General features: G+C 43.7%; 1 protein-coding gene and 1 pseudogene across 1 annotated transcript; both read right to left on the reverse strand.

Moving 5' to 3' along the window:
* Positions 1–1,497: 1,497 nt before the first annotated feature.
* On the reverse strand, positions 1,498–11,320 carry LOC128437065 (cAMP-specific 3',5'-cyclic phosphodiesterase 4C). Its single transcript, XM_053419074.1, has 19 exons — positions 11,279–11,320; positions 9,638–9,772; positions 8,704–8,831; positions 8,421–8,603; positions 8,260–8,299; positions 7,968–8,038; positions 7,456–7,618; positions 6,436–6,529; positions 6,166–6,323; positions 5,070–5,168; positions 4,793–4,957; positions 4,240–4,339; positions 3,974–4,128; positions 3,476–3,598; positions 3,179–3,361; positions 2,604–3,053; positions 2,133–2,429; positions 2,025–2,099; positions 1,498–1,805 (listed from the first exon to the last, which is right to left on the reverse strand). Exons 1-19 carry the CDS (start codon positions 11,318–11,320, stop codon positions 1,728–1,730), a joined length of 2,739 nt encoding a protein of 912 aa, XP_053275049.1. The 3' UTR covers positions 1,498–1,727.
* A 4,125-nt stretch (positions 11,321–15,445) lies between these two features.
* On the reverse strand, positions 15,446–25,430 carry LOC128437300 (hsp90 co-chaperone Cdc37-like; annotated as a pseudogene).
* Positions 25,431–26,688: the final 1,258 nt, after the last annotated feature.

Below are 26,688 nucleotides of genomic sequence, written 5' to 3' on the forward strand. Positions count from 1 at the left end.
TTTGACATTTTTGGTTGATAATTGATTAGTTACTGAAATTGTTGCCAATTAACTTTTTGTTACAAATCAACTTTTGAGGGAAATTACGAAAACAGGAAAGATTATTAGATTAAGCCCACTACAACATATGCAGAGTCACAATTAGACACAAAGACCTCAAACCTCCATCAAGGGCCCATCAGTCACCTCGGGAAATGTTCCTGGCTCTGCTCCCTGATCTGGATCCATCATAATTTAATTTTAATTTTTCCACTAATTGTCACGGTAATCTCTTGTGTACTTTCTGCAAAATTCTGAGATCTAACAAACGCAGATGAAAACAGATGGAGGTAATAAACTCTGCTCCTCTGTATGACAGGGGTTCTGTTGTTTTAGTCCATCCTCGATTTACAATGATACAGCATAAAAACAACATCCTCCACAGGATCATACTTTTGAATCTATCAAACAAAAACATCATAACGTCCCTGAAGGTCATAAAGATCTGCTGTGATAGGCTGCATTGTTTCATCTGCGTGTCCCTAATAAACTGCCCACTTCCTGTATCGTGGGTTCGAGAGTCGTCAGCGTCTGAAAACACCAGCCAATCAGATTCATTGATCATATTTATTATATGACATCAGCAGGTTAAAATACATGTTTATTATGTACATATATGCAACAGGGGTGTTAGATAAAGTGCCAAATACAATTTTACAAAAAACAAACAAACGAAAATAAGAAAACAAAATGGGATTTTTGTGGAAGACCATCAGAAGCCGTGATCCCCGGTCAGACAGTTCATTGCTTGGTGGACGAGCCGGTTTGCTCAGCGCGGCTGGTCCCGGGTCAGTTTTGGCACGATTCACCCGAGGGAATCAAAAGTCTTGTGGCCCCGGGACACACGATGAATATTGTTGTGTTGTTCTTTTTTTTTTGAATCTTTAAACACAAAACCGACATCGACACACACAACACGTTCACCGCCTCTGGAGCTTTGAAGAAATCAGAAATCCAGCATCGTCGCTTCAAGGTCGTTTCTCTGAGCTGCTCCGGGGTCAGTTCCGTGGATAGAAGACGACACACGACACTTTCCACACTTTGTTTTGCTTTTTCTTCTTTTTCTGACAAACAAGAGGAAGTTGACGTTTCTTCAAACAGAAGTTTTTTTTTTTCTTTAAGGGTTCGATGCCCGGTGTGTGTGTCACAGAGACGACGGGTGATAATCCATGAGGTCGGGAGAGAACACACACACACACACACACACACACACACACACACACACACACACACACACACACACACGCAATCACCTGCATGTTTTATTATTATCAGGAGCTACAAAAGTGGATAGACCTGCTTCTGGGACTTTGACCCCCCACCCCCCCACCCCCCACGTTCATCGCCCTCGGCAGTGATGGATGTACGGAGACTTGGCGATGAAGACTCTGAAGGTCTTTGGGTCTCGACCGGCTGATTCAGACGCTCGATCGCTCGGGAGAGTTTCTCCTTCTCCGCTTCCTCCTCTGCGAGATCTGAAGTTCGTGTTAAGACGTCTGTGTCCGAGAGGCTCGTGCAGGAATCTTCCTCCTCTTCCTCCTCTTCATCCTCTTCATCCTCTTCATCCTCTTCCTCAGCAGCCACACACAGCTGACTGTCGAAGCCTCAACGGATCTCGTTAGGCACGTCTTCATCTCTTCTTAACCTTTTTCCTCACTGATGCTTTCAAGTTGTGATTTTACACCCTACTAACTTTCCTCTTCTTCTTCCTCAACTGGCGCCTCCTCTTCCTCTCCTTTTTCCTCCTCCTCCTCCTCCTCCTCGGCCTCCTCTTCCTCTCCGGTTTCCTCCTCCTCTGCCTCCTCCTCCTCCCCTGTTCCCTCTTCATCCTCGACATTCTCTTCTGTCTCTCCCTCTTCTTCTTCTTCCTCAACTGGCGCCTCCTCTTCCTCTCCTTTTTCCTCCTCGTCCTCCTCCTCCTCTTCCTCTCCTGTTCCCTCCTCCTCTGCCTCCTCCTCCTCTCCTTTCCCCTCTTCATCGTCTACATTCTCTTCAGTCTCTCCCTCCTCTCCATCCACTTTCTCCTCATTCTCACCCTCCTCTTCCTCAACTTTGTCGTCCTCCTCTTCTTCCACTTTCTCCTCTTCATCAACCTGTTCCTCCGTCTCCTCCTCTGCATTTTCCTCCATCTCTTCCTCCTCTTTTTCCTCCACTTCATTTTCCTCTTCCCCCTCATTGTCTCTCTCTCCATCTATTTCTCCTTCTACCTCCTCCTTTTCTACAATTTCTTCCTCATCACCCTTTGCCTCCTCATTTTCTCCTACATCTTCTTCCTCCTCCTGCTGATCCTCTTGGCTTTTCTCGATCCCTTCCTCTTCCTCTTTGGTCTCCTCCTCCTCCTCCTGACTTTTCTCGATCTCCTCCTCTTCCTCTTTGGTCTCCTCCTCCTCCTGATTTTTCTCGATCTCCTCCTCTTCCTCTTTGGTCTCCTCCTCCTCCTCCTCCTGACTTTTCTCGATCACCTCTGCGTCCTCTTTGGTCTGCTCGTCCTCCTCTCCATCTTCATCTTCTTGCTTTTCCATTTCATGCGTCTGCTCTGCTCCGTCCTCTTCTAATTGCTCCACTCCGTTTTCCTGTTCCATGTTTTCCTTCCCCTCTTCCTCCTCCTCCTCCTCTTCTCTGGCCTCCTCCTCCTCCTCCTCTTCCTCCTCATCCGGGACTCCATTCTGTTCACTGTTGTGATTCTTCTCGTCTTCCTCCATGTCAGCTCCTACATGGTTCTGTCCCTCGCCATTCGGCTCCGCCCGGTCCTCACAGATCTCCATCCCCCCGTTGCTGTTCTCCAGGTGCACGTGGTTGTGGTTGTTGTGCTCCAGGTCCTCCAGGGTGATTTCGAACTGGAAGCGGTCGTGCTGAAGGTGTCTGTCCGGGGGGGGCGAGGGAGACTGGGGCATGGTGCTCAGATACCACTCCCTGTTCTCCTCCAGCGTGTCCAGGAGCTCCTGGGCGTCCGGGTGCACCAGGTCGGCCCACGTCTCCCACAGCGGATGCACGATGTAGTCGATGAAACCCACCTGGAAAAAACATTGACCTGATTAGATTCCAGAGGTCGAAGGTCGAAGGTTGTGGTTCCCTCATATCCTCTATTCATCTGACTGTATTAACAAAGAGAGGTTGAAGGAGGTTGATCCATCCTCACCTGACTCTTCTCCACAGACGCTGTGTGTTTGTCACACATGGCGCTGATCTCCATCCCCCTCTCTCTCTCTTTGTCGCCCTGTCGGAAGAACTCCTCCATGATTCTCTCCGTCCACTGTCGGTAGAGCGGCAGCGCCTTGGTGGGGTTGCTCAGGTCGGCACAGTGCACCATGTTCCTCAGCACCTACACGCACAAGAACGTTGATGAGTTGACATTACAACAAACTCTGTGGACGTGTCGAGAATTTCATTTAATGGGAGACGGATAGAACAGGCACTGGTGTCGATGGCGGTTCACCTGTATTCGCTCTGTGTAGTGGTCGAGCAGCAGAACCCCCGAGCTCGTCACCTTCTTCGTCTCCACCATGGTCTTCAGGTCACCCAGCAGGGTCATGTGTTTGGACATGTCTGTGGCCAACACCTGCAGGAGGAGACACAACTCACCAGAGTGAATTTCATCAAGATCCATGAAATGCTTCCCTGGGAAATCTGTGAAAATGTAAACAAACAAAAACCTGACAAACAAACAAAAACTACCCAACAGACACAAACATATGACCTCAAACTACTCTTAATCCCAAACTGTTGACTGAAGCTAGAACCAAAGATGTGTAAGTTGAAAGCAGGAACAACATGTGATGTTGACAGTTGAAATCAGGGAGTCAGAAAGTTTTAAAAAGTTTTGAAATGGTAAAAGTTATTCATGGAGATTCTGGAAGCAGAGAACTGGAGCCACAGAGTCACTGAAACCAGGGGGAATTGGATTGTGTGTGTTTGTGGTGAACGTGCTCCTCACCATGTCGATGACGAGCTTGCGGAGGCTCTGGCGCTGTCTCTTGGTGAGGTTTACGAAAATGTCACAGTTCTCCTGGTGCAGGAGCTTGAAGCCGACGGCGAGATGATGGTTCTCCAACACGGACTCATCGTTGTACATGAGGGCCAGTTCTGAGTCTGAGCCGAGAGAGATAGGGAGAGAGAGAGAGAGAGAGAATGATGGAGGAGGGGAAACGGTTTGTGCAAACATCCGGAAACACTGGTTTCACTGGTTGTGTTTGTGCTCACTGGTGTTGATGAGGAACTGATTGGAGACGCCAGGGTGGTCGACGTCGTGGATGGCTGCAGCGAACAGAGAGGCCAGGATCTCCAGGTCGGTGAAGACGGCCTGAACGGGACCAGGGACCAGGGACCAGGGACGAGGGACCAGGGACCAGGGACGAAGGACGAGGGACCAGGGAGCAGAGGTGCACAAAGACGAGTCAGAGAAAAGAGAAGAGAAACAAGTCACTGGGATTCAAACACACAACACTGTTACTTCATCAGATAAAACCAAGTGACTCATCTTGTGTCTTATACATGATACGGGAATTTGAGTCTGATGTGAGCTCTTTAACTTCAACTATACTCAACGGTCTAATACACCCCCAACAAAATATATTTAGAAAAAGTTAATCTGAGGATTTATCCATATTTATTTAAAACAGTATTTAAAGTACTATATAATAAACAATATTTAAATACACAAGAAGAACAGGTACCTCAGCACAGTAGTGTAGTGTATTTCTTTTGTGTGTGTGTGTGTGTGTGTTGTGTGTGTCTGTGTGTAGTGTCGACATACATCGAGGGCAGGTGTGGACAGCAGGACGTGTGTGGACTGGGTCACGTCCGCCGCGTGCAGGCTGTTGTGGTACGCTACATTTCCGTGGTAATGGTCCTCCAGGGTCATCACGTAGGTCACGAAGGTGTCGAGTGGGATTCGAAACGTCTTCAGCAGCTCGCGCTCCTGAGGAGGAGGAGGAGGGAGGAGAACAGAGGAGTTCACTAACCCTCCACTAGGGGCTCATCGTGTACAACACACACACACACACAGAGAGACACACTCTGGCTGTGTTCACCTGGAAGATGGTGTACATGATGCAGCTGAGCGGTCTGTTGTTGGAGAATTCTGCGACTCTGAATATGTTGAAGCTCCACTTGTCCAGATCCTCCAGCTCCTGTTTGAACAGCACAGACATGGACACGTGTGTTAACTGCTGAACAATCAGATCACAGGAAACATGGTAAAGGCTCCATTAAAAGTTTAACTTAAAAGTTTAACTTAAAAGTTTAACTTAAAAGACACATTAAAAGTACAGATTTAGTTTTAGAGCATCACAGGCGGAGTTGAGTCGACCCTGGGGATTTAGGAACACACTGCGACATGATGCACAATATTTACGAAACAAAATTTATGAAAAATGTCAGAATCCACATAAAATAAACAACAATCAATGTCCAAAAGTTGAACCAGCCAATCAGAAGTTACTTTAGAGGTCAAATGATTAGTTAATTGTCAGATTAGCACAAGATTTCAAATAAAAAGTCAGAGTTTCAAACTTCTCAAATTTCTTAGATCAGTTTAAATTTAACAGCTTCAGGTTGTGTGTTCAATTAATTTAAAAGAGTTTCTTAGAGTTGATCGCAGCCCTGAATGACCAAATACAAATATTGTGTTGAATCACAAGTTTTAAAGGTTAAATTTTTACAATTTTAGGTTTAATCATCCAGAATAGTTAAAGTTAAAGAGAATCCCAGTAAAACCAGTGCTTATGAACAGTTGAAGCTTCTTTCAGTCCGGTGCTGGTGCCTTTTTAACAATGATCACACAGCAGACGTCACGATAAATAACCTCCATGGTTCCGTCTCAGCCTCCGAGGAGAGAACAGCCTCCTTCACTTCCATGGAACCACAAACAGTAAATAATTCATGTTCACATCCAGAATAGAGACGTGGAGCCGGAGACTTCTGAAGACGGGAGGAACCGAAAGAATGAGGCGGACGTGAACCTGACAAATGTCTCAGTGAAAAGATGCTACAACTGGTTATTTACTGGTGGGAAGCGTTTTACTATTTACTGGGAGAAGAATCCCATCATTGAACGTTCAGAGTCAGAGCTGCGACTGTGTAACTGGTTCTGTGTGAGTCACGGAGGAACCCGACAGACGAGCAGACCTTGGCCAGCTCGTCCTCTTGGTCTGTGTTGACGCCGAAGCGAGGCATGGAGCTGCTGGAGAGGCTGGAGCTGTGAGACAGTTTCCTCACGCCGCTGATGTGACTCATGGGTTTGTCCTTCAGGGTGGGAGACGGGATCTCCTCGTCGTTCTGCTTGTCTGCAGATTGATGGACGAACAACAAGAGGAGGAGGAGGACTTATTGCTTTTGTTTGGGGTGAAAGTGGTAAATGTTGTGGTGGACTGGGATCAGCTCCTGGTTCCCACTCACCCAGGAAGGTGCTGGAGATGTATTCAGACACCTGGTTACCGGAGCGGCTCATCTCCGACAGATGGGACAGCTCTCTGTTCAGCATCCTCTTAAACTGCCAACGAGAGACAAACAGAAACCAGTCAGTCGCTCGGTTTGTTAGTGGGAGAAACATCGAGGTAATTACCAATCAACTCATGTGGTTCATTTATAAACTATCTCTTCTCTATGACACTACATTATATGATCCAGTAACTTACTCACCTCAGATATGACCTTTACGCTCTAATGTTGGAAGAACAGGGTTCTCGTATCTTAATCTTTTAAGTGATATCAGCTGTAATTATAGTTTTACATTAGCCTTGGTGTTTTTTAAATGTTTGTTATCTGATATTTTTTGTGATGTTTTCAAAAAAACTCATTGTTGTGTTGTTTTGATTTGGTTGATTTTGATTTGGTCTTGGCAACGGAAAAGTTAATTGTTTAGGTATTTTACAAAAATATAAGTATTTTAGAATCCACTCACATACAGGACAAACTTTTTATTTATTTATTATCTATTCTCTTTAACAAAACTTTGGTTTTTCCAAAAAAAACGTGTTACAGATGAGTACAGCAATCAGATATTTCATAGGTGATAAATGAATTTAACTCCTGCAAACAATAAACATAAATTAAGTCTCTTCCCAAAGACCCAGATTAATGATTTGAGTCTTTAATTGGAGGAAACAAAATCACTTCAGTGGATATTTCATTGACTGTCGCGGTTGCCCCATTAGATTACACTGTAGCCACTGCCGCTGTGTCTGAACCGATTCCTCAAGTTTCAGTAAGTTCCATCATTAACCACTCACATATAAAGTAGAGCCCAGGTTGACAAATACTGGGATTCTCCCACATAAGTATATAATCCATATACAAATGTACAAACAAATATACAGAGATCAATAACAATGCACTCTACAAAGGTTTAAATAAGTGCACGAATCAGTCTGAACACCAGACGTATCTGACAGTAATGTACCGATGATCTCTACTCACCTTGTTGGAGGCCATTTCACTGACGGAGCGGTGGGTCTGAATGGTCTCCAGTTGGTCCAGGCACCAGTCCAGTTCCTCCAGAGTGTCCAGGGCGAGCTGCTGGTACTGCTGGTCTGACAGTGTCGCCCTGGGACTGACGCACACTCCGCCCAGAGGAGACCTCCTATAAAACACAGGGCTTAGTTCAGCTGCAGACATGTCAGCAACATGTTTACAGCAGCATGTGCTCCTCTACTTTATCAATGTGTTGATACCAGTTCACCACATGCTTTCAAACATGTTTTTATTTGATTCATTTAGGTTTTGTGGCAGGATTCTTTACTTTCTACATTTGTTCCTATATGTTTATCTGAGACAGCTTTATTTAGGGCGGGTTTCCCTTTCCCTCTGGAACTTTAAGGTCTCAGAAACTGTGGAAAAGTCTGAACTAGCCATTTTGTGGCAGTTACACAAACACACTTTCATGATGAGCATCAGTGGGACATTTCAGGACATTTAGACTGAGAACTGACTTGACTGCTGGCGTGGAGACGTTGGCGAGGATGGTGAAGTTGCTCCGTACTGATCGAAGACTGGCCAGTACCTAAATCACCGCACAGCATCATGGGATACCACCGTCAGAGAACTGTACATGTCAGACTGAATGCCACACACTGATTTCAATCCTTCAACGTGCTGATTTCATTATTTTCCAACACTTTACATTTAAATATTTGGCTGAGAAGCTATTTGTGGCCACTGGGACCAGCAGGAGACATTTAAAACCAGTCATATCTATCCAGTGAACTCAGTAGAACACCTCACCTGAGCGAAAGGTGTGACGATGAAGTCCTCGGACGTGTGCCTGAGAGGAGGAGCAGAGGGAAGAGTTGGAGAAGAGGTGATTGAAATGAATATACAAACATTTAAAGAGCTACTCTCTCCCCCCCTCCCACTCATGATCTCAGCTTCTCCCTGCGCCTCACCCTTCACTGGCGAGGGAGGATTTTCGAGAGACCGTCTTGGGCGACATGTCGTAGTCCGAGTCCGAGCGGTAGAGGAAGGACTCTCGTCTCTGGCCCGAGGGGAAGGAGGTGTTCAGGGTGAGGCCTGGACTCTGAGAGCCCAGCGGGCTGTGACCCGGCGACACGCCATTTTCTGTTTCATAGCTGGAACACGAGAGTGAGGATCAGCGAGGGGGTGGGGGACAGAGGGGAGACAGCCTGCACGGTGTTCCTCAAGGTCAAAGGTCAAAGTGTGTGTGTGAACCTGTCGGTGTCGGCATGCGTGATGGAGATGCGTGGCGGGATTCGGAGAGGGAGAGTTGTGGGACGGGACACGTTGCTCAGGACCTCTGGTGAACGGGTGCGATCTCGAGGGCGGAGCCAGCAGGGCACCTGTTGGGTTAGAGGGTGGAGGTCAAGTTACAGAGGACAGAGGACAGAGGACAGAGGACAGAGGACGGAGGAGAGAGAACAGGGAACAGAGGACAGAGGACAGAGAACAGAGGACAGAGAACAGAGGACAGAGGACGTCAGTCAGTTTACAGGGGAACTTGTTCATTCTCTCTTTTATTCACGTCTGGAATAAAACCAAAGAAAGCTGCTGCTCCAGGGCCACGGAAGAGGCAGAATCACTGTCAACTAGTTTAAAATGAATTCATGATGTTCAGCTACAAATACACATTTAATTACTTTCTATTGGTTAATTTTGTTTTAGTCGTAGTTGCAGGAAGACTCTGGTTTCCATTGATTTAAATCCAGTGTGAAAACAAAAGTCTTTTCAGACTTTGGAAGCAACACAACCTATTATCACATTATTCACAGGAGCAGAATTGAGGCATGTTGTGTTTTTTATCTGTTGTTTTTCTACGTTTGAAGAATTGTTCTCCGTTTACTTCAATTGTGTTGGATTTGGCTGCAACGCTGTCTAATGATCAAATCTGTCATTTATGGCTGAACTATGTCACGACACTGGAATTTTAGTATTTCAGTTTCTTTATTACTTTGCCTGTTTTCCTCGTGTTGAGGTTCATGTTGGATTTGATTCTGTGATCCCTTTTTTTATTTCGTTTTGGCTCCTCGTGTGTTTCCACCTTGACTTCCTGTCTTTGTCCTGTTTCCCCCCTTGTGATTGTCTGCTCCTGTTCCTCATGTGTTTCCCCCCCGAGCAGCTTAATAGGCCCCTAGCTTCCTCTCATTACCTGGAGACTTGATGAGAGTCTCCTGCTCCGCCCTCTGCGCAGCTCGGCCCCAAGAGTCGCCCCAGATGTGTAAGATCTGCTGTAGCGCGATGACTCCGCCTTCTCCCCGGCACCTGTTCCATCAGCGCCGCTTCCCTGTGAGACAGGACGGAGGGCAGAGTAGCAAGAGAAATACATCTTCATCTCTTTATATACATCTACATATCTTTATATATACTACGTCTCTTTATATAAATCTACCTTTCTTTATATACATCTACCTCTCTTTATATACATCTACATCTCTTTATATACATCTCTTTATATACATCTACCTCTCTTTATATACATCTACATCTCTTTATATACATCTACCTCTCTTTATATACATCTACATCTCTTTATATACATCTACCTTTCTCTATATACAACGACATCTTTCTATATACATCTCTTTATATACATCTACATCTCTTTGTAAACATCTACCTCTCTTTATATACATCTACCTCTCTTTATATACATCTACATCTCTTTATATACATCTACCTCTCTTTATATACATCTACATCTCTTTATATACATCTACCTCTCTTTATATACACCTACATCTTTTTTTATACATCTACCTCTCTTTATATACATCTACCTCTCTTTATATACATCTACATCTCTTTATATACATCTACCTCTCTTTATATACATCTACATCTCTTTATATACATCTACCTCTCTTTATATACATCTACATCTCTATATATACATCTACATCTCTTTATATACATCTACCTCTCTTTATATACACCTACATCTCTTTATATACATCTACCTCTCTTTACATACATCTACCTCTCTTTATATACATCTACCTCTCTTTATATACATCTACATCTCTATATACATCTACATCTCTTTATATACATCTACATCTCTTTATATACATCTACCTCTCTTTATATACATCTACCTCTCTTTATATACATCTACATCTCTTTATATACGTCTACCTCTCTTTATATACACACACATTGTGTATCTAACAATAGAGAATGTTATTGTTGCACATTAACCAACATGTTTACCAAACACTTTGCCACATTTTCTATTGTGAAACCTCCACAAAGAGACATTTAGTTACAAACGATCAACGTGTGTGTTTTGACATGACGGTGCGTGTGTCGGTCTGCGTGCACGTGTGTGTGTCTGTGTGTGTGTGTGTGTGTGTGTGTGTGTGTCTGTGATGAGGCTGATCTGCACTGCAGCACCGTGGCAACAAAACACTGGGGGAATGGCAGCAGTTGCTAGGCAACAGTGCCGTGTTGCTTCCATGCTGCGTTCGTCCAGATGTGGAAGGATGCTCACACACACACACACACATTCACACACACACAGACACACACACACATGTATGGGCACCCGCTCAGCATGATCAATAAATAAGGTCTTGAATAATGTATCGGATTATGTCCTTCAACCGAGACGTCACCTTTAAAAGACAACAGCTCATTTGCATAGAGGACGGAGACAGAGGCTGGGGGGGGGCGAGCCGTCCACTCGGACTTCCCAGTGTCATGGTACACATTCAGTACAACACACACTCCACCTGCTGTGGACTCACAAACAGGTTATCTCACTCTCATCCATCATTGTTTACACTCTCACCTCTTCTCCAGTCACCGACAGCACGCTGCGGCTCTTCTTCATTCTGATTGGCTCGTTCTGGGCCCCGGGGCGGAGCGTTCCCGAACCCAGGCAGCAGAGCAGGTGGAGAGCCAGGACCGGAGAGGTCAGAGGTCACTGCAAGGTCAAACCGGGGTCAGACCGGGTCACCACCGGCCCCCATTGGAGCTGACTCAGAGCCAGCCGACCGCCTCGCTCGCGCTCTGGTGCATGTGTGCGCCCACTGAGGGTCCAGGTCCCGTGTGAGGTGAATGACCTACGCTCTGATTCGTGGTTATTTTCCCCAAGCCAAAGGTGGAAGAAATAAAAATCCAAAGTTTCACTCCATATTTGTGTGGGCTACAAGTTTGTGTTAAAGAGAAAGTGTGTGTGCATGTCGTCCTCCTCTGGCTACACAAGCCAACGAGACGTCCTGGTCAGAGCTCATGATGTCGCTGCTGAAGAAAACACTTCCCCATGTTTTCAGGAATAATCATCCAACCTGGAGTATTGTTGGCACGAGCTTTTCCCAGATGTGAACTTGATCCGACATGAATCCAGTTTCCACAATGATTAAGAATCCCAAAAAAGAAATTCCAGCTCTTGTCTCAGATCAGACTTCCATCGTCCGACCGGTCACACGGATCCAAACTGTGCAGAGGGAGAAGAGTCCTGAGAAATCCAGAGTTCAGAACTTCAGGTTCGATTTCCCCGGGTCCATCTTTGAATTGGTCTCAGTGTTTCCTCTCCTGTGTCGATTCCCTTGAAGAAAACAGACATTAAAGAGTTAAAATCTCCATCTGGACCAATTAAGAATCTAATCTGTGCAATCTGAGAAAGAACGAGCAGAATTCACCTCTACTCATTCAACATGAGAAAATCCTCTACCACAGTAAGAGAAGTCCTTTGGTAACATAAACCACCTTGCAGATTCTTTATGTGAAGGAACAGATTGTAATTTGATGGCGAAATGATGAATAAAATCTAAATTCATTCACTTATATCCTAACAATTGGTTGCTGGACTGATAAACCAATCAGAAAGAGGACAGACTTCACAAAACACTGTGTCTGTCTGTGGCCCGGCAGGATCTTTACCTTCAGCTAATTCCGATCAGACACTGCAACACCAAGGCTCTGTGATGTTATATAATTACTCTGAGCAGTCTGAGCTGACCTAATTCCATTGGATGGGACCGGCTCCAGCATATCGGAATGTTTATGACTGAGCTGGTGCACAGACACAGTGGGGGGGGGGGGGGGACCACTTTCTCCCAGGGTCACTGGGAACACCCCCACTCAAGGAGAAGGGCTTTCACGCCGGTGACGGGAAATAATAATGAGAACAGGTGTGTGTGTGTGTGTGGTGAAATCAACAAATGCACAGTGACACAGTGACATACATATGCTCAGACAATGAGAAATATGAGCACACACACACACACACACACACAGACAGACACACACACCATGGCTGTGGCAGAACAACCTCCACTACAGATAAAGCAGCTTATAAAACCAACCAGCAATGCATCAATATGCAGCTCAACATGCAGCCGGTCCTTCAGTGACACCCCCCCCCCCCCCCCCCCCCCCAATATATGTACACACACAGATAACACACACACACATGCGCCGGCAGCCTGCATGTACGAGGACTGCCCTGCCATCATGCCTGTGTCAGACAGACACACATGTACATCAACACACACACACACACATGGACACACAGACACACACACACAGGGAGGCCGCAGCATGTAAGAATAAAAACACACACTCACCTTGGTCGCCTCAAGATCAATGGGAAGATGGGCTGGGCCTCGTCTTTCTTTTTTCACTTGTCTCCATCTTCCTCCCTCTGACTCTCTGCAGACTCACAGTGTGTCACCACGGCGCGAGGAGAGAGAGAGAGGGGGGAGAGAGAGAGAGGGGGGGGTAGAGAGAGGGAGAGAGAGAGAGAGAGAGAGAGAGAGAGAGAGAGAGAGAGAGAGAGAGAGAGAGAAACACTTGGCGTCTTCATGAATATCCGCGGCTTCACCAGCATCCCCCCCCCGCCTCCCTGACTCTCCTCTCCCTCTCCCCTGCCACAGTGGTCTCCCCCAGCCACCCCCCCCCTTCCCTCCCCTTCCCCACCACAACCTCCATGGAGAAGCCCATCTCCGCTCCCCCATCCCTTCTTCTCCTCCTCCTCCTCCTCCTCCTCCTGCACATTATCCATTAATCCCACACAACAGCCTCCTCTCCTCCCCTCTCTCCATCGGTACCCCCACTCTGCATTTTTCTTTCTCCTCCTCCTCTGGCAATGTCTTTTATTTTTCTCGCTCTTATTGGCAGCCACACGCCAATTCTCTGCTTCAGTAGTCAGGCGTCACTGCTCTCCACCTCTCATACGCACACAGACACACACAGACACACACAGACACACACACACACAGCAGATTTTTGTTGGAACACACTGCTCATATTTTTTTAAATCACAATAAGGATCCATGGCTCCTGTTACTCGTTCTGCTTTTCCCCCCCTTCCCCTCAAAATGACTCTTTCCTGTTCCAGTCATTCAAGGACAAGCAGCACATTGATTCATTTAAAGCCCAGAAACAAGAAATCAAGCTGGACAGTCTTTTAAAATATTGGACAATTTGGAATAAGCTGGACCGTCTTTTATATTTTGTGCAAAAGCTTAATTTGATGAATTAACTCCTACGTGAGAAGCAATGTGCTTTTTATCAATGTTGTCATGAAGCTGTGAAAAATATCCTTGAAGAAATTATGAATCCTGAAATGACTTGAAAATGAAAAGTGTTTAATCAGTCCAACAGTGATTAATCAAAATATATAAATGTCTGTAAATGTTTATATCAACTGGAATTACACTGATTCAAATTACTTCACTTTACAAAACAACATCCTGAGGTGAGGTACGCCTGCAGTGACATCATCGATTCATCAGTGGATTATTTCCAATGATTCATCGCTTTGTCAATAAAATGTCAGAAAATAGTGAAAAATGCACATAATCAGTGAAACTCAATGTTTTGACTGCTCAATGGTCTCATTCTTAAAGATATTTAGTTTAATATTATACAAGACATGTATAGAATTAAGTAAATCTTTACATCTGAGAGGCTGCAACCATAGAATATTTGAAAATTCAGCTAGGAGAGAGGTAAATAAACTTTCTGTGGGACAGTCTCTGTTCATTCTCATTATAAAACCTTTGTTTGCTCGTTTCTTGTTTATTTTAAATGATGTCATATAAAACCTGACTGTTGCGTAAACTGTGGACGGATGAATGAACCCACAGGAGCGGTTCTCCATGATGACGCTGGTCCTGTCACTCGCCCATCGACATTATCCAGATTTGATTTATGCCCCCGCGCCTGCGCTGATTGTTTCCTATTTACAAAAGTGACCGAGCAAAGAAGCTTTGCCGCAAACAGTCCTGCTCAGGACACTAAATCAAACCCTCCGATTAATTATGAAGGAGAGGGAGGGAGGGAGCGAGGGAGCAAGAGATTAATTATGCAGGTGGAAGAGAGAGAGAGAGAGAGAGAGAGAGAGAGAGAGAGAGAGAGAGAAAAGGGCGTATGAGAAATGAGTCATGATTCATAGAAACAAAAGGAAAAGTTGACAAACTGAAAATAAACTCTAGTTTTATTAAGTTCTACAACACAACTTACAAACTGTCTCACGGCTACAGGCACAAATACAGAACACAACAAATTGTGGGTAAAACCTTCACACAAAAACTATTAAACTACAATAGAAACATTTCTCAAACTTCAAATCACTTTAGATTTTAACGATATGATCAAACCGTTGATACAAAATGAATCAACAACTTTTTATCGTGTGATTATTGCTTCAGTTATGTTTTAAACAAAAATACTAGAAAATCTAAGTCTGATCAATGAGACGCTGTTGTAACGAGTAAGTTCAATAAATAAGTAAATATATAAAACAATTCATCTGTCAGGCTGCTGATGTGGTTTATGAGTTATGAGACCAGATGGCGCCATCGTCCTAACGACTTTTATTCAGCAGCAACTGTCAAATATACGTTCATCTTTTACTCTGTTGCACAAAGTAACTTCAAGTATTATTGTCTAAACTCTTCTCTGCTATTATGAAACTTTTTTTAAATAACAATAATTTACTTAATAATAATTAAATATTCACATTTCTACAATATATAAATTAAACATTGTGATCCTGAAGAGATGATGTAAGTCAACATGGAGGGAAGGAGCACTTGTATCTTCCCTTCTCCCATTTGATTCATTTGTTTCCTTTATCTTTAGCTCTCGTCCTCATCCTCTTCATCCTCCTCTTCCTCATCATCACCCTCTCCTGACTCCGGCACCCACAATCCAGAGTCGATACATCTCTTCAGGTGGTATTTTCCTTCCTGTAGAGAGAAGCACAGCGACAGGATGAATGAATGAATGGATGGATAGATATATTTTCATGTTGTTTGGTCCTCGTCCTCTTTAAGTTTATTTTTCCTGAACTGAAAATGACAGTCTCTCGTTGAGTCTCAGGAGCAAACACTCACCTCCGGGTGCAGCTTGTTCATCGCCTGCTGCAGCATCTGCATGTTCTTCTCATCAAAGCTCCTCTGGATGTCCTGCACAATAAAAAGTATTAAGTTTGAGACATTTACAACCAAACTGGTGTCAACAGTAGGTAAAATATAAATGACATGTCACTAAAAGACCCTTTTTGTGTTCAAGCTATAACGATATCTGCAGATTTAACAACTTTTATTTAACAGAATAAACGATTCGCATTTAAAGGCATTTGTATAAAAGAGTCTAAAGTCTAAATATTCAGTTGCATCTGGGTCTTTTTCTTTGTTCTAGTTAGTTCTATTGAGGTTTAGTGTTAAATATCAAGTCACAATTTCATTTCTCTTTCCAGAAGGTTTGATAAAAGCATTTTAAGGAAATCAGCCGGGCTCTAGTTCCTGTAATCGTGTGGTTGTGTCACAAACCCTTTTTCATGATAAGTGTCACAATAGTGTCATTTCATCACTTAAAGTAAATCACGTTTCACTTATTGCAAGTCATATTAACCCTAACTATAACCATATTAATAGAGTTGTGTTTCTGTGTGCGTGTTTGTGTGTTTGTGTTTGTGGTTACCTCAGGCAGCGATTCGTAAACCTCTACGGGGTCTAAACCCCCGGGGCCCAGTCTCCCCAGTCTCTCCTGCGTCTCCTCCTCCTCCTCCTCCTCCTCCTCCTCCTCCACGGCGTTCTCCATACGAATCTGTGCACAGCTGCGCACCCGCTCCTTCAGCAGCTCCAGCTCGTGGTGAAATGCATCCTGGTACGTCTGGTCTGCAGTCTGACACATGAGCAAGACGGTTAACATAAGGTTACTTCTTTCTGTCTTTTGTTTTCTTTCTGTTTTATCATCATTTTATTCATTTTCCTCTCTTTCCTGTTTGTTCCCAGATATTTAATGAAGACTGGAAATACTGTTGAGTTATTAATAAATCAAAGATGATTAGCAAGTGGTCATAGGTTTGTCTAGATGCACAAAAGTTTGGGAAAAAATCTCTACAAAATAAATTAAACCCTTTCTTAAGTCCTTACTATAAACCAGATTTGTGTGTCCACTGTAGCTGTTTTAATGGAAACTATTTCTTGGTGTATTTCCTAGAAACTTAAGTGAGTAAATTCCTGCACTTGACTCTTTGGTCTTTTCTCCAGGGAATAGTTTCTCCTCTTATCAAACCAAAACATCTTGATGAGCATCTCTTAATTGCCTCCAAGTGAGTCCAGCACCAGACGCAAAGACATCTGACCTGGTTCCACCCTGTGGTGAGGAGACATTTTCCACACCCTCCCCCATCCAATCCTGTGGGATGTTCTAAATAGGAATCACTGGTTGTCTGATGAGCCCTAAACTCCCATATGAAGAAGGCTGGAGACTGCATCTGATTTCATTTCATTTGTTCTATTCATAAATTCATTTATTGTATATTTGTGTTCAATATCTTTTGCTTTTGCATTGTTTTTTATGTTTTTGTTTCTGCTACATGTAAAGCGTTGCTCTGTTGTGTTACTACAAATAAAAAACCCACAAAGTTTTAATCAGATTCCCACAAACAAACACAAAATGGTTCACAGCCGTGTCTATAATATGTCTCCAGTGTCCTGCTGAACACATTTTGTCTAATTTCCATTACCTGCTTGTCCGGATGCATCAGGAAACACAAGTATTTACACTCCCCCCCCCCCGCCGACAAGTGGTTCAAAGTATCGGATAAGTCTTTGTGGTCCTTTCCGGTCATGTGACTTCCAGGTGTAAACAGTGTTAGTCCCCTGACATGGTGCAGGAGATCCCAGTAACACACCTTGATGTTTGAGAAGAACTTCCTGAAGCAGCCTCTGGGGTCGACCTTCAGCGTCCGAGCCAAATCCAAGATACACTGCATCACGATGGCCTGGTGCGCCAGCTGCTCCATCAGGGCATGTTTCTAAAAGAGGACGTGAAGGGTTCACACAGCTTCATCTCACTGGAGACATCGCTTCCAACCGGAGGACGGACACAGCGTCTCCTCGCAGGACTCACCTCGTCCACCTCGAAGTCGATGCAGGCGGTGACCAGGCTGTTCGCCGTCTCTTCACACACCAGGTGGGGGTTGTCTGACAGATACTTCTGACTGTCGTCCCAACGCCGCAACATCCCTGGTGCACAGACAGACAGAGGACCACGTGAAATGCTGCCCTCAGCTTCTGCTCACATGTTCAGAGGTCAAATTGGGTCATACTGTAAAACACTGATGCCCCCTGGTTCCCTTTTCTGAGGGATTTGTGTCGTACTAGAAACAAAAAAGGAGAATTAACGTAAGAATTTCCATGGAATCACGATTTTACGAGGAACTTGTGTCAGTAAACTTGTCACAGGGAGTTTACTGAGCCTGTAAAAAACTGTGCATCACAACAAGCTTTGTTAAGTGTGACCATGTCGTCTGGGTGTGTTAACAAAGATTGTATACGAGGAAGTTAGGTCCCAACATTCGCTCCCCGTTCATTCATTTCCTTTTTTTTTCTCAGTGGTTCGTTTACTCTGCTCCATATTCATCTTACACACACACACATTTAAACTTAAGCTAAAAAAGGGAGGAGGGGGAATTTATATTTTCAGGAAATATGGGATGTTCTCAATGTAGTTTATGTTGCTCCCAGTAAAATACTACAAGTGTGTGTGAGGACAGTGAGGGATGTAACTCACAATGGAATGCTTGATAAGCCTTGTGGAATGCAGCCGTTGCCTGTGGGACGTGTGGACACTCCCTGTTTACTACACCACCAAGATTATTTCCTGCCCTGTCTGCTTTTCCATGTGTTCAAAATCCAGTGTGATTAAAGCTTGATGCAGAGGTGCTATTGGTTGCATCATGGGAATTGTTAGATAGTGTGGGATTTACCCATAATAAGGAACCGAAGAAGGAGAAACAGCTCTAGTGAAAACTCGGTTATTGAGGGAAATTCTGAGTTTTCAGAAACAAATATGTTTATTTATTCCTGTGTCAGTTGCCGTGAAAATTGATTCTGTGAACCTAAATTGAGCTTTTATCTTGTTGGGGCTAAACAATATGAAAACTGAGAGTCAGTGGGATTTAATGTGGGTTAACTACTACAGGAAAAGCATGTGTCATCCTTGAAAGAGGAGGACAATGTGAGGAAGCAGGTTGAAAACTCAATAAACATCCAGTTAATCCAGAGGGAAGCATACCAAAGTGCTTGATTTCCTCCACGTGCTTCTCCGCAAAGCTTTTCTGCTTCTCCAGCTTTTCAGCCTCGGTTTCCTGCTCGTTGGCAGGCTGGATATTCACAATACTCTAGAAAGAGAAGAGATAGAGAAAACAGATTAATAAGCATCTGGACGAGTCAAAACATGCAAAGTGAAAATGCAGTCAGAGCGGCTTCAAATCCAGTTTTGCGAGTCTAAGATTAGGAGAATAGAAAGAACGCGTGGCCACATGACACTGATCCCAGAGCTCGATGGTGATTAAAGTCCATCAGGTTTCAAACTCTGTAAATAACTTAGTGAGCAGAGATCAGAAAGACTGCATCTTGAAAAGTCAACTTTTATTGTTTTTTTATCCAAGTATCCTCTTGCAACTTTCTTAGAAAAATGCTATATAAATCAAGTTTGTCCTTATTATTAATATAAACCAATCACACTATCTCATTCCCTTTAACAGCAGGGCTTGGCGTGAAGGTTTACTCTTATTAAACTATAGTGAAAGTAAAAGCAAAGAGGCCTAAATCATCTGAATCCAGATCTTACCCTGCTGAAACCTTCTCTGCTGATGGAGTCCACGTTCCAGGGCAGTTTCTTCTCCTCTCGCTGGTGTTCTTTCAACATGTTCGCAAACGTCTTTTCATCCTTCCTCAGTTTTCTCGCCTCAGCCTGGAGCTTCTTCAGCTCAGCCTCTCTCTCCTCATCTCCTCATCCTCCTCCTCTCCCTCCTTCCGTCCTTCCTCCAGCTCTCTCAGTCGTCCCTGGGCTTCCTCGGACAACCTCTTGCATTCAGCCAGGTTGTTCTCCAGATCTTCACCTCTCTGCTGAAACTCGGCCATTCTCTCCAAGCGCGTCTGAGTGGTGGGATTTGAGAAAATCACAAGTGAGATGAAGAGGAAAGGATGAATGCTAGGGGGTGGGGGGGTGGGGGGGGGGGGGAAATAAACAGGGAGGAGACAACTAGTCAGTGAAGACTACTTAACAAGTCATGTGACAACACCGTATCAACAGGTTAAGCTGATTAACCAGAGTCAGAGATGAACAGAACTGGAGCAGTGTGGTTACAGCAGCAGTCATACTGGGTGTAATGGAGTATTCACTGACGTCCCAGTAAGAAACCTCCCGATAGGGCCCCATGTCGATGCTGTGCACACTTCCTTTCCTTCGTCGGTGTAAGAATATTTATTACATGATGTTGGAGAACGGATTCAAGTGTAACACCTTCAGGTTGAGACGGGTGACAGATTTAACTGTGATTCCTGCAGGTTGATGTTTGATGGGGGACAGATTTAACTGTGACACCGGCAGGGTTGGGACGGGTGACAGATTTGACTGTGACAACTGTAGGTCCAGATGTTTGAAGGGTGACAGATATAACTGTTACACCTGTAAGTCCAGATGTTTGATATGGGACCGATTTTACTGTGACACCTGCAGGTACAGATGTTTGATGGGTGACAAATTTGACTGTAACACCTGCAATCTCAACCTTTGATTGGTGACAGATTTAACTGTGACACCTGCAGGATCAGATGTTTGACGGTGACAGATTTGAACTGTGACACCTGCATGTCCGGATGTTTGAAGGGTGACAGATTTAACTGTAACACCTGCAGGTTGATGTTTGAATGGTGACAGATTTAACTGTGACACCTGCAGGTTGATGTTTGATGCTATGGTTTGATGGGTGACATATTTAACTGTGACACCTGCAGGTCCAGATGTTTGATGAGGGACAGATTTAACTGTGACACCTACAATCTCTACGTTTGATGGGTGACAGATTTAACTGTGACACCTGCAGGTCCAGATGTTTGATGGGTGAAAGATTTGACTGTGACACTCGCAGGATCAGATGTTTGATAAGGGACAGTTATAAATGTGACACCTGTATGATCAGATGTTTGATGGGTGAAAGGTGAAAGATTTGACTGTAACACCTGCATGTCCAGATGTTTCGTGTTGGCAGATTTGACTGTAACACCTGCAGATGGATGTTTGTTGGGTGACAGATTTGACTGTGACACCTGCAGGATTAGATGTTTGAAGGGGTGACAGATTTAAACTGTGACACCTGCAGGTTGATGTTTGATGCTATGGTTTGATGGGTGACAGATTTAACTGTGGACACCTGCAGCTCTGGGTGTATTAACTAGACTGGTTACCAGTCACTCACTACTAGTAACTACTGGTCAAACTAACCGGGTAGGGGACTCCACACGTCACAGCTACACAAACCGCTGACCCGGTGTCTCATCCGGAACAGGCTCGGTGTGTCCACGTACGGGTGGACCACGTCCTCGTCATCGGACACGTAGATGTGGTCCCAGACGCTGTAGTCGAGGCCGGCTCCCGAGCTCATCCTCCCGCCTACTGTGCTTCAACACCACCCGGGGAATCGAACGCGACACCGGGGGAAGAGTGGAGCCGTTCAGCGGAGACAGAAAAGAGGTTTAGAATAATCCTCTTAGCGACGCAGCTGATACACGTCATCAGAGGGCGCGCAGGTTTATCTTATCTTTGTGGAAGTTTAAAGTAGCACGTGGTGGATCAACAGGGATTTATAACTATATATACAGCGACATAAATATAAATTTATATATATATTACTGTATATATACATAAGAGTGTTGTCTTACCATCACTTGGTACTCTCAGATTGACAAGTGAATAAATGTCAAAAACTGAAATAGAATGTAGTTTATTATACAATATATATATAAATACTTAACTAATTACCAATACAGATGCATATGTGGGTATATGTACATGTATACGTTTAGGTGCTTCCTCTCTGGGTCTGACAAATCTATCGTAAAGTCTATAGTGAAGTAAATGAGCAAAAGTTTATTTCAGCAGTCATTAAGGATCTGACCTGTTCTCATCCTCTCGTCCTCTCTGTGAGGGGACGAGGAAGAGGGCAAAGACAACTTGTTAGTGTCTCCACCTCAAACAGCCTCTGCAGTGGACTTCCTGTAAAAGCCTCAGAGATCAGCAATAAAGAGGAATCACACTCAACAGGAAAACTGTAGTTACTACATCTGTTTCTTTCAGTACCTCATATTCAGACATGGAAAACTTGATAAAGACTTAATTTATTATTTAAAATACAATCGAGCAGATTCTCTCTCTGATCACTGGAGTCATTCAGTGTTTGATCTTTTATCTCCACCTTTGTTTTCCTGCCTTTTTTCTTCAGTTCTTCTTCGTTTCTTTCCAAACAAAGTCATTAATTAGTCATTTATTGTGTCGATCAGATGAGTTTTCTTATTGTTTTTATTCCCATGAAACTCTTTTTGTGACAATATTTGTGTTCTTAGTGGATGATTGCTTGTTCCATGAAACCACAATCAAATGTAAAATAAAACAGAATGAAAAAAAACCTGGAAGTGAAACCATTTATTCATGCTCACAGAACACACTCAGTCAGATCTATTATTTCTTTAGTGAAGTTCATAATCATACAGAGTTCACCTCCTCATATAGCCCCACAACCACACGTGTGCATACCAACAGGAAATGTGGGTTATTGTGAGTCACACAAAATTTCCGTGAGGTTTAACACAACCCTGCTTTGCTCAGTGGGAGAACTTCCACATATCATAGTAAATGTTTTGTAGACAGCACAGCTCTAAATAAAGTTATAAAGTTCTTCGCAGTGACACGTCGAAAAAAAGACGGTGACATTTAAAACAGCACATTCACTGACACAGATTAACAACATTTATACAATAATTTCAACATACATGTAGTTTGTCTGGTTTACTATTTAACTAATTCAAAGTAACCTCAGGAGATGAGTAACATGGATAAAGATCATTGAGTGTATATACTCACTCACTCTCACTATCCAGACATGAAGCCAAAAATATCCTGATACAGAGTCTGTAACGAGGTGCAGTACTACAGCCAGACACCAGGTGGCGATCAAGACGCTTTGGCTTCACTTTAGGGCAGAAGACTTATTTTTAAAGATCTTTTTCACTTTTGGGTCTCACATCTTTTCTTAATATCAAAGAATCTGAACTGTTCTAAATTACTTACAGAAGCTAAAATCGTCCTCCACACTCTACATTCACCATTAATGAAACCATACAATCCTTCTTGAAACTGCAGTTGAAACTGGTTTACGACAGCAATACAAAATGTACATGAATCTACAAGCACACAGGAGGCAGGATGTTGTTCTAAACCACTGAAATGACAGTAAAAAGCAGAAGTGACCACAGAAGCTTGAAAAGCAGAATCAGACAAACCGACTCAAGGCTGTATAAAAAATAATTAACTATTATCTCTACCGACCCCTCTGGGGTAATTGGGGGGGTGGGGGGGGATTAAACATAATAAATCGTTATGAAAAAAAGTTATGAATCTGATTTTTCAAACTTGGAGCTTGGACGCCTCTTGGGTGATGAAATGCTTCTCTTGAACACATGATGTAATATCATTTATGAGCTTTATACTGACTCACTGTCTGCACTGATTCTGAGGAAACACTGTGGTGGAAACATTAGCAATTGATAGTGAATAAAAAACCTTGTTGTTCAGTTTCACCAGGTCTTGTTATTAAAGGTCACTGTAGACTCCAGGCTGTGCCAGCAAGCAGGCAACTGTCCCCAGAGACCACTGAAGTTTGTATGTGGACGAAATTAGTTACGATTTTGTTTGTTAAAACTCACAAGAGCTTGATTACACAACACGGTGTCATTTGGTAATATTTGGTAAAGTGATGCTGTTTAAATTATTTAACTTTTTAAAATATATATATATATATATGTAAATTTTTTACTTCATTTTACAGCGTTATGTCTTCAGTATATGTGAATTTGAGTTGGATGCTCCAGACAGAACATAGACTAACACAAATTAAGACATTATTAGTATTAGTTCAAAGTTTTGAATATATAACAAGTGACCCATTTAGCCACCATATACTTAGCTTCACATTTACACAGGATTTTTTACTCTTGTGTACATACACTGAAAAAGGAAAAAAAAAAGCACCAACTTAAAAATTGACTTCCATGGGTAGCGCACAAAATACAATGTGTGTTCAACTTAACTTTAACAAGTCCGACAAATAGAGCTGCTAACTTCAATGTGAAAGAATACGTGAATTATTTTTTCAAATTTTGTCCAACAATGTGCTTTTGCCTGTGTAGTGAAATGTATAAATTGGAGTATGTTTAACCATGAGTATGCGTTAAACCTGAGAAACAGACTCTTCTAGGGTTACTCAAGTTGAGACTGAACTCATTTGGGGCATTTTGTGTCGTCAGCAGAGAGACGACAGGAAATGACAGAGAGAGAGAAAGATGACACTCAGGCCACGAGTCCGACGCCAACTCACAAAACAACTTCTCCACACACTTGTCATACCTTCCCACAGAGTCACTCTACAGCTCTACAGTGGGTACGGCCTCGCGTTGTTGGTGAAAACGGAAAACATCTTTCAGGTTGTAATTTCCCATCCGGCCTTGTTTGTAGAAGTAGAAGACTCCTCCCATCACGCAGGCGATTAACACGACAGCAGCCACTATTATGTACGGGAGGATGAAGGCTAAAGAAAGAAGAGGAACAGAGAATATTCAACGTTAGACCATGTCAAAAAAATATCATCAACACACACAAAGAACTTCCATCTTCACTTCACACGGGTAAGAGTCAGTTCACGACTACAGTGAGAAAAAGCAGAAGTGAGAGCCATGTCATGTGGTTTTCCCCCCCGTGACTCACATCCCAGTGACAAACGTTAAACATATTTAGACATGATGTCAGAATTTTTTTTTTCTATAATTGTTTCCAGACATTAGATGGAACCTTCCTTTCACATATGAAGAACACAGAAAGTATGATAAACCCATTCACATCCAAATTTGACCTGTAGCGCCTGCCCTCGTTTTTTATCAGTATATCTACTCTGAGTCGGTTGTTGTTTGTTTGATGTTGTTGTGTGGGTGTGTGTGTTTTTACGCACAACGAGAAGTTGTACCTATAATTCCGTTTGTATGCATAGCTTACGATTACTATAAAGGAATTCTGATAGTTAGTTGCTGGACAGAAGCGACGGAATGTCCAAGGAAATGTCTACGCAGCCGTTGATGCTTCAACAAACTTTTGACTGGGAATGAACAACTCACGTTTGACATCCACCCTGAACGTCACAGTGTTTGTGCCCACGTCGTTGCTGACAGAGCAGGTGTACTGCCCCTCGTGTTCAGAAGCCACAGACTGGATGGAGAGGACGCTGCTGTTGGACGGGGGGACGCCGTCCGGCAGGGATGTCCAGGTGTACGAGGGGCTGGGGTTCCCCTCGGCTGTGCAGTTCAGCTCTAGAGGATCTCCTTGTGTGAGGGTGATCAGATCTGGAGGTGGGGGCGCCAGCTGCTGAGGCTTATCTGTGTTGGAGAAACACAAACAAGTATTGAATCGACCTGGTGCTGCAGATGGAAACCAGCTCTGATCTGGAGACATTCTAGCTCCTGTTTTAAAGATGCATGAATAATTATCTTGGAAATTCATAAAAATCTTCTATCTAACAATGTTGAAGGAAGTGATGAAACAGTTCTTGGATCTGCATCAGATCTCTGTTGGTTACCACATCCTGCCACCAAGTTGCACGGTCATCCATTTGCTAGATTTAGTGTAATCTTGTTATCAGACTCACAGTGGACAGTAGCGGTCACGTTTTTCGACGCAACCATCGGGGGGGTCTGTGGTCCATCAGGTCCCAGCTCCAGCTTGACTTGACACCAGTACTGAGCTCCATGGTCTTCTTTAGTGGTGGATATAGCCCAGAGAGAAGACCTCAGTCACTGGTTTCTCCTGTGGTTTACTCAAGGACAGTTTCTGGCCCAGTTCTGTCTGACCTCTGAAGAAGGTCACATGGACGCTTCTAATCGGAGCCACGTTCTGCACCTCACACTGCAGAGTGTAGTTACGGGACTCGAACAACGGCCCGGAGTGATTCAAAAAGCTGACGGAGACCAGGTCTGGAGTCTCTGTGGAGAAAGACAAATCGATGGATGGATGAATGGATGGATAGATAGAGAGAGAGAGAGTATAAATCTCATAAATAGAAGTGAACTTACTGTACAGTGTAATGTTGAGCGGAGTGCAACACTGGATATTATCAGTGGTAGTATAGAAACACTTTGGAGTCGTTTTCCACTCCGTCATTTTTGCAACCGTCCATGTGATTGTACTTCCATTTTTCTTGTTGATTCCAACCGATTTTTCCAAATCGAAAATGCCATCTGGGCACGACGGGCACAGAGAGCAGGTGGCAGAGGTCGGGTCTCCGTGCTTCACCACCAGTCTGGACGGACTGAACACTGTTCTGTTTGCACAGTTGTAATCTGTAAAAAAAAAACATTCAGATTCACCATGAAAGCAGGTGAGACACTGAAGAGACACATCTAGAGTTGAACTGTATCTTTTAACAGTGGTGCATTCAATTGTGTACTTGTATACTTCTCTTATACTTCTTATACTACTTATCTTATACTTGTCTACTTCTCTTTATCACACCCTGTACATAGAATACTGCCTATTGCATTTGGACTACTTTACATTTTCATATTTAAAGATTGAAGATAGTGGAAGATATTGAAGAGAGTGTGTGTGTGTGTGTGTGTGTGTGTGTGTGTG

Source organism: Pleuronectes platessa, chromosome 3, assembly GCF_947347685.1.
Source record: "Pleuronectes platessa chromosome 3, fPlePla1.1, whole genome shotgun sequence".
Lineage (NCBI taxonomy): Eukaryota > Metazoa > Chordata > Actinopteri > Pleuronectiformes > Pleuronectidae > Pleuronectes > Pleuronectes platessa.